Source organism: Zea mays, chromosome 1 (assembly GCF_902167145.1).
Source record: "Zea mays cultivar B73 chromosome 1, Zm-B73-REFERENCE-NAM-5.0, whole genome shotgun sequence".
Classification (NCBI taxonomy): Eukaryota; Viridiplantae; Streptophyta; class Magnoliopsida; order Poales; family Poaceae; genus Zea; species Zea mays.
The window spans coordinates 62,802,185-62,811,247 of record NC_050096.1 but is presented as its reverse complement, the minus strand read 5'-3'; the positions used below and the strand labels follow the sequence as shown (position 1 = coordinate 62,811,247).

The 9,063-nt window shown below is 57.7% G+C and overlaps 1 protein-coding gene across 1 annotated transcript; it reads right to left on the bottom strand.

Moving 5' to 3' along the window:
• Positions 1 to 6,978: 6,978 nt before the first annotated feature.
• On the bottom strand, positions 6,979 to 8,473 carry LOC103635234 (uncharacterized). Its single transcript, XM_008657745.4, has one exon. It carries the CDS (start codon positions 8,175 to 8,177, stop codon positions 7,173 to 7,175), a length of 1,005 nt encoding a protein of 334 aa, XP_008655967.1. The 5' UTR covers positions 8,178 to 8,473; the 3' UTR covers positions 6,979 to 7,172.
• Between the last annotated feature and the right edge of the window lie 590 nt (positions 8,474 to 9,063).

Genomic DNA, 9,063 nt, shown 5'->3' with positions numbered 1-9,063 from the left:
AGGGAGGCATCGAGCCCTCGGACCCCGTCAAAAGGGGACCGGGTCCGACAGATCACCCGCAGGTACTTTTGGAGCGCGCCTCCGGGCCTCTAGCCGACCCCTAACAAATGGGGCACGGGCGTCCACTCGGATTACCCGTTAGCAGCTCACCGGAGACACCATGTTCGACGCCCTCCAAGGGCAATATGGCGCTTTTTCCCCCCTCCTCCTTGCGGAAAGGCGACGCAGGGGCGTATATAAAGAAGTTGAGTCTGTCCTTAACCGTCCTCTCGCCCTATGCGGAGGCTCGGGGGCTGCTCTCGCAAACCCGGCTCCGGCCAAACCGTTGACAGCGTCAACATACCAGCCCGAGAACTTGGGACCCGACCGTGCACCCGGGCTACGGCCAGCTCGCATGAGGGAACAACCAGACCGGCCAAAGCCTTGCGAAACGCATTAAGACCTCGAAGGAGTCAAACCACTCCTCCGAGGCCTCGGGGGCTACACCCGGCGGGTGCGCTCGCACGCACCCACCGGAACAAAATGCAACCGAGAAAGGCCGGTCCCCTTGCAAAAAAGTGCGACAAAAGCCTCCAAGCGAGTATTAACACTCCCTTCGAGGCTCGGGGGCTACTGTCGGGGACCATAATTAGGGGTACCCACAAGACTCCTAATCTCAGCTAGTAACCCCCATCAGCACGAAGCTGCAAAGGTCTGATGGGTGCGATTAAGTCAAGGATCGGTCCGCTCAAGGGACACGATCTCGCCTCGCCCGAGCCCAGCCTCGGGCAAGGGCAGCCGACCCCGGAGGATTTACGTCTCGCCCGAGGACCCCCTCTAGCAACGGACACACCTTCGGCTCGCCCGAGGCCCAGACTTCACCAAGAAGCAACCTTGGCCAAACCACCACGCCGACCGACTGTATCGCAGGGACCTTTAATGCAAAGGTGGCCTGACTCCTTATCCTGACGCACGCCCTTCAGTCGACAGAGCTGAAGTGATCGCAGTCACTTCGCCGCTCCACTGATCGGCCTGACAAGAGGACAGCGCCGCCTGCGCCGCTCCGACTGTTGTGCCACTCGGCAGAGTGAGGCTGACAGCAGCCAAGTCCGGCCTAAGGCGCCATAGGAAACTCCGCTTCGCCCGACCCTAGGGCTCGGACTCGGGCTCAGCCCCGGAAGACGACGAACTCCGCTTCGCCCGACCCCAGGGCTCGGACTCAGGCTCAGCCCCGGAAGACGACGAACTCCGCTTCGCCCGACCCCAGGGCTCGGACTCGGGCTCAGCCCCGGAAGACGATGAACTCCGCTTCGCCCGACCCCAGGGCTCGGACTCGGGCTCAGCCCTGGAAGACGACGAACTCCGCATCGCCCGACCCCAGGGCTCGGACTCAGACTCAGCCCTGGCCTCAGCCGACAGTCTCCGCCTCGCCCGATCCAGGGGCTCAGACTCGACCTCGGCCTCGGAAGACAGACTCGACCTCGACCTCGGAGGAGCCTCCACCTCGCCCAACCCAGGGCTCGGACCGACCACGTCACAGGAGGCGCCGTCATTACCTTACCCTAAGCTAACTCAGGCTACGGGGAACAAGATCGGCGTCCCATCTGGCTCGCCCCGATAAACAAGCAATGATGGCGCCCCGCATGCTCCATGACGACGGCGACTCTCAGCCCCCTTACGGAAGAAAGGAGACGTCAGCAAGGACTCGACAGCCCCAACAGCTATCCTTCCACCAGGCTGCGCTCCTCCGACGGCCACGACACCACACGAACCGGGTGCCAAAACCTCTCCGGCTGCCACGACGGCATGTACTTAGGGCGCTAGCTCTCCTCCGCTAGACACGTTAGCACACTGCTACACCCCCCATTGTACACCTGGATCCTCTCCTTACGCCTATAAAAGGAAGGTCCAGGGCCCTCTTACAGAGGGTTGGCCGCGCGGGGAAGGACGGGATGGCGCTCGCGTGAGCCTCTCGCTCCCACCCGCGTGGACGCTTGTAACCCCCTACTGCAAGCGCACCCGACATGGGCGCGGGACAAACACGAAGGCCGCAGGATTTCCCCTTTTACGCCTGCCTCCCTCCGGCTTCTTCCCCCCTTCGCGCTCTGTCTCGCGCCGACCCATTTGGGTTGGGGACGCGGCGACAATTTACTCGTCGGTCCAGGGACCCCCCGGGGTCGAAACGTCGACACAGGGGCTGGGTCCCTCACGACATGCAAGCTGGCCCAGGACAGAAGAAGCCAAACCGCCACGCGCGGAGCATGTAACCGCCCAGCGGTTACAAGCATTCATCCGTCTTCGCCTAAACCAGCGGGTGAAAGGCGGACCGCCATGCAGGCAGCATGCAACCGCGCCATGGGGATGCACCCTTTCGACTTAGACGCGTCCAGCATGGAGTCCCAGGCCCACACGTCATGTAACCGGCGCGCCGGTTACTACGTGCGAAAAACTGCAGCGCCACTTGCGCCAGCGCCGCGCCTTCTCGACTGCGGAACCGGTGCCGCAATTCGAGGCAACTCTGCGTGTGGACCAGCAGTGCCAGCCAAACACGCCGGTCACGGGTCAGTCAGCTGCGGGAGAAGGCGCGACAGTCGATATGGCCAGAAGGGGGCCGACAGTAATGGCGGCAGCAGGCGAGCGGAAGCGGCGGTCAAATCGTCTGCAGGCTCACGTCCCCTCCTGGAGCAGCAGGAGAGCCCTCTCCCATGGCGTGAAGACGACGCACCTGTGTCCCGTTCCTCGAACGGCTCGCGCATGCACAACGGCTGCCCCGCGAACCACTCGTCCCGTCGCATTAACTTCGCGGCAGGGCAGGCGATACCTTTGGCAGGCGAAGCGGGCGACGCTTCACCTCCACCATAATGACCGCGTCAAAAAAGGTGTGCCACGTCGTTCAATTTTGTATCCTTTTCCTCTCCCCCTTTCTCTCTCTTGCTACAGGGACCAGGAAAGGGGATACTCTGAAAGGGATCCTTCTCCGTGAAGGAAGCGGGCCTCGAGCCCTCCTACTGATCAGAGGTTCGAAGGCTGGCCCCTCGTAAGGGTTCGACAGCCGCCTCAGAGCGTTCGGGCTCCGCGCCCTCCTACTGATCAGAGGTTCGAAGGCTGGCCCCTCGGAAGGGTTCGACAGCCGCCTCAGGCCACTCGGGCTCTGCGCCCATTATTGATCAAGAGTTCGACAGCCGCCTCAGAACACGCAGAGCGATGGATGACTCTAGGTACGTTCGATACATGGTCGAGGCTCAGGCTACGCTCCCGATGTACCCTAGGACATCTCCGAGACCAGTAGGAGCGATTCTGTAACGGAATCCCATCAGAGGGAGGCATCGAGCCCTTGGACCCTATCAAACGGGACCGGGTCCGGCAAATCACCTGTAGGTACTTTTGGAGCGCGCCTCTGGGCCACTAGCCGACCCTTATCGAATGGGGCACGGGCGTCCACTCGGATCACCCGTTAGCAACTCACTGGAGACACCATGTTCGGTGCCCTCTAAGGGCAACATGGCGCTTTCCCCCCTCCTCCTTGCGGAAAGGCGACGAAGGGGCGTATGAAAAAAGCCGAGTCAGTCCCTGACCGTCCTCTCACCCTGTGCAGAGGCTCGGGGGCTGCTCTCACGAACTCGGCTCCAGCCAAACCGTTGACAGCGTCAACATACCAGCCTGAGAACTCGGAACCTGACCATGCACCCGGACTATGATCAGGTCGCATGAGGGAACAACCAGACCGGCCAAGGCATCACGAAAGGCACTAAGACCTCAAAGGAGTCAAACCACTCCTCCGAGGCCTCGGGGGCTACACCCGGCGGGTGCGCTCGCGCGCACCCACCGGAACGAAGTGTGACCGAGAAAGGCCGGTCCCCTTGCAAAAAAGTGCGACAAAGCCTCCAAGCGAGTACCAACACTCCCTTTGAGTCTCGGGGGCTACTGTCGGGGACCATAATTAGGGGTACCCCCAAGACTCCTAAACTCGGCTGGTGACCACCATCAGCACAAAGCTGCAAAGGCCTGATGGGCGCAATTCAGGTCAAAGGCTCCGTCCACTCAAGGGACACTATCTCGCCTCGCCCGAGCCCAGCCTCGGGCAGGAACAGTAGACCAAGGCAGATTCACGCCTCGCCTGAGGGCATCTTCAAGTAACGGGCGCACCTTCGACTCGCCCGAGGCCCAGCTCGGGCAGGCTTCGCAGTGAAGCAACCTTGGCCAGATCACCACGCCAACCGACCGCATCACAGGAGCATTCAATGCAAGGATCGCCTGACACCTTATCCTGACGCGCGCTCCTCAGTCAACAAGGCCGAAGTGACCGCAGTCACTTCGCCCCTCCACTGACTGACCTGACAAGAAAACAGCGCCACCTACACTGCTCCGACTGCTGTGCCACCCGCTAGGGTGAGGCTGATAGCAGCCAAGTCCAGCCTCGGGCGCCATAGGAAGCTCCGCCTCGCCCGACCCCAGGGCTCGGACTCAACCTCGACCCCGGAAGACGGTCTCCGCCTCGCCCGACCCCAGGGCTCGGACTCAACCTCGACCCCGGAAGACGGTCTCCGCCTCGCCCGACCCCAGGGCTCGGACTCAACCTCGACCCCGGAAGACGGTCTCCGCCTCGCCCGACCCCAGGGCTCGGACTCAACCTCGACCCCCGAAGACGGTCTCCGCCTCGCCCAACCCCAGGGCTCGGACTCAACCTCGACCCCGGAAGACGGTCTCCGCCTCGGCCGACCTTAGGGCTCAGACTCAACCTCGACCCCGGAAGACGGTCTCCGCCTCACCCAACCCTAGGGCTCGGACTCAACCTCGACCCCGGAAGACGGTCTCCGCCTCGCCCGACCCTAGGGCTCGGACTTAGCCTCGACCTCGGACGACGGTCTCCGCCTCGCCCAACCCCAGGGCTCGGACTCAACCTCGACCTCGGACGACGGTCTCCGCCTCGCCCGACCCCAGGGCTCGGACTCAGCCTCGATCTCGGAGGAGCCTCCGCCTCGCCCGACCTTGGGCTCGGGCTGACCACGTCGCAGGGGGGTACATCATTACCCTACCCCTAGCTAGCTCAGGCTACGGGAAACAAGACCGGCGTCCCATCTGGCTCGCCCCGGTAAAACAAGTAATGATGACACCCCGCGTGCTCCATGACGACGGCGGTTCTTAGCCCCCTACGGAACAAGGAGACGTTAGCAAGGTCCTGACAGCCCCGACAACTGTGCTTCTACAGGGTTTAAGCGCTCCTCCGATGGCCACGACATCACATGAACAGGGCAACAACAACTCTCCGACAGCCACGTCGGCATGTACATAGGACTCTGGCTCCTCTCTGCCAGGCACGTTAGCACACTGCTACACCCCCCATTGTACACCTGGGCCCTCTCCTTACGTCTATAAAAGGAAGGTCCAGGGCCCTCGTACGAGAAGGTGGCCGCGCGGGAGGATGGGCTGACGAGCAGGCTCTCTCTCTCCCTCGCGAACGCTTGTAACCCCCTACTGCAAGCGCATCCGCCCTGGGCGCAGGACAACACGAGCCGCGGTTCCCCTTATTGTTTTCCCCCTTGTGTTCCGTCTCGCGCCGACCCATCTGGGCTAGGACACGCAGCGACAATTTACTCGTCGGTCCAGGGACCCCCCGGGGTCGAAACGCCGTCAAGTCTCTTAACTGCCTTTCATACCTAGAAACTGATCAAGAGTCTCAGGGTTGTACAAGTCCTTAGATGACAAGAGTTGGTCGTCTCCATGTAATGACCTTGAGACAACATTTAAGAGTGTCAAATATTCTGATATTGATGACAAAGAATCATAGGTGGAGTTAAAGTTCTTCTAAGATTTTATCTTTGGGAAAGATATGGACCCTCTTGACATATACCACAATATATTCATTGGTTTAAACTTTTCAAAATTTATCCAACCAAATCACCCCCACACCCAGAACCTCCACTAAATCCACCAAAAATTGCACCTGAACTTAACACACCATCAAAACTAACGATTTAAATCAATGTATAACTCTTCTTTCTCTTACTCACTCAAATCCAATGAAGAATATTATTTAGATTATCTCTTTCCGTCCCCCGTGGCCCACCGCCCTCATCCTCCCCCTCCTCCCTCCCCCACGTCCCCACCCCCCTCCCTCTCACTCGCGTCACCGCCGTCAATCCTTCCCCTCGCGCCATCGACCCCTCCATTCGTGTAGCGTTAGTACGAGCTATATGATGGTATTTTAAAGGTTATGAATTGGGTGGGTTGTTTTTCTAATGGCCTTATTGCATACAAAATTTTGTTAATTATTCATGTGCATACGTAGTACCATGACACAAGGAAAACTCAATGAATTAGATACAACAACAATTTAAAACCATGTTTCAAAGAATATTAAATATAAATATATAATTGCAGATTTTATTTTGAAGAATAGCAAACAGTTATACTCCCTTCCTTTCGTTCTTAAATATATGACGCCATTGATTTTTCTTAAAAAAAAATATTGACCACTCATCTTATTCAAAATATTTATTTAAAATGTAAACTTTAAAGTCACACTCAAACTACCCTAAGTGATAAAATAATTCATAACAAAATAAATGATAATTTCATATTTTTTTAATAAAACAAGTGGTCAAAGTTTTAAAAAATCAACACCGTTGTATATTTAAGAATGGATGTAGTATCTTTTTAATACGGCAAGAAAATATATAGGGGTGTTTGAGATGTCTCTAGTTTCTAGCTATAGTGTAGAGCTATAGTTTATGATATAAATTAAAAAGTGTTTAAAAATTAATCTAAATAATAAACAAAATAATTTATCTAAATATTTTCTAAAAGCTTATAGCTCCAGTTCCACGATTTTTCAAACACCTAATTATAAGCTCCATCAAAAGTCACCAAATTTTCTAGAGCTGTTCCAAACAGGATCTAGTTATATAATGATTAATGGTTATACTTTGATAATGTGTATATTTATATTTTTCTTTTATATGACATCAGTGTGTCTTTTGCGCCAGGACCCGAAAAGCATAGGTAGGGCCGTAGGGACCTGTATATATATAAGCATAAGCAAGTATAGCCAACAGTGCCATTGTTCACTGGGAGGAACCAACTAGATAATTCATCATGGCTATCATACTTTACAAGCAGCCAATGCAAATCCTTATGGACATATGTTACACCACCAAGAGGCAAGAGCCTCTCGCTCGCTACCAATGCGCACGTCACACCGTGGTCTCCTTCGCCGCCGCCGCCGCCGCCGCGTCGTCATCCACCCACGTGGCGTGCCACAGCGCCGACCGCCTCCGGGGCAGCATGGACCCGACGCAGCTGGTGAGAGTGGAGCGGAACTTGGCGTCCCCGGGGCGGAGCATGGCGGGAAGCGGCAGCCTGCTGACCCCGCGCGCGGCGCAGGCCTCGTAACGCGGCACGATGCGCGTGGCCAGCGCGTAGGAGAAGTACTCGGGGAAGTCGTACAGCTCGTCGGCGCGGCGGGCCATGGCGCCCAGGAGGTAGTCCGCCTTGGGCCGCATGTTCCCCTCCACGCCGTAGCCGAAGAGCGCGGGGAAGCGGCGCGCCATGGAGCGCGCGGCGCGCGCCGGCAGGCCCAGCGACTCGAGGAACTCGAGCCGCGGCAGCAGCTTGCCCTCCACGGAGAAGGACAGCAGGTCGGCGCGGCGGTGCAGGTCGGGCACGCCGAGCGCGCGCAGGAAGTAGAGCGTGGGCCGCAGCCGCGCCGCCACGGGAGACACGAGCAGGCGCGGGCGCCGCCGGAGCACGCGCGGGAGGTCGGCCTCGGCGACGCCCGCCTCCTCCGTGAGGAACCGGAGCGCGGCCTCGACGGCTTCCGCGGACACGGACAGCAGCTCCGGGCACATCCCCGCCGCGCGCCGGAGGTCGGCAGGCGGCACGCCCGCCTCGAGCAGCACCGCCGCGGCGCCCGCGGCCACGGGCGGCGACGGCAGCACGGGCTCCGGCGCCGCGGGCGGGAGACCCGGGGCCGCGAGGCTGGTGGGCCTGGTCCGCAGCGCGACGGCGACGACGCGTAGCCTGCTGCGGCGCGGCGCCGCCGGCCTGGGCCCAGATTCCATGCCCTCGTGCCCTAGCAGGGCCAGGGCGGTGCGGGTGGCGGCCATAGTCCCCGTCGCTCGCAGGTTTCTCTTTTTCTCTGTAGTGGTGAGGCGTAAAGAGGATAAGGGTGTGAGATGGATCTGGTCGAACCACCGCATGCAGTGGCAGATCCAAGGGGTGGGCAAGGTGGGCCATGGCCCCACCTCAATTTTTTAACCCCTTATACATAGGTTTAGGTACACACCAAAATAAACAATTTTTTGTATAGTTAGCGTGGACAAATCTATTCTAATTAAAACTAGGTTTTGATCTATTTTTCTATCGACGCTTCACTGCTCAGTCCACTCTTTATCTGAGCCATTTGATTCTCTTCCCTAGCGCAAGCCCAGTCGTGGCTCACTCGCTTCTTCGGTCTTCGGTCATCTAACCCGCCCGTTGCAGCGCACCTTACCTTCTCATCACTCATCAGCTCGTCGACTCGTCGGGATCCTGCAGACAACGTTGATATTTTGCCTCCTAGTCCGCACCAGCAGATGGGCAAGTTGTTGGTGGGACCGTGGTGTCATCTGTCCCTCGCTAACTCATTAGAGTCTCACCGCGCCGTTGCAACACGACAATGGGTGTCGCTTGCCGTCATCTATCGCTACCTTGCTTCCTGCACTCGCTCCTCCTAGCTGTCGTCGTCTCACCAACGCCATCTCACGACAATTTCGATGACTCGCCAGAACGACGCGCCGATGCGGCTGCTCCGCTCTAGTGCCTCGTCCTCAGTCAGTCCACCTATTTTCTCTCTATAGCTCTCCTTTTGGTAGCCAAAAAGGTTTTTTGGTATTCATATCATTTTGGAAACACTAGATATTATTATTTAACATTTATGTTATTATCATTAATCTATATTTATAGTTTAGTCTGGTGATTTGTCTCTTGCACTGTTGGCCCCACCTAGAATTTTGTTCTGCGTCCGCCACTGACCGCATGGGCACGAGTAGTGGTGGTCTCGAGAAATGTCTAAAAAGGTGTTTTTTATGTGTCGGTGTCAATCCG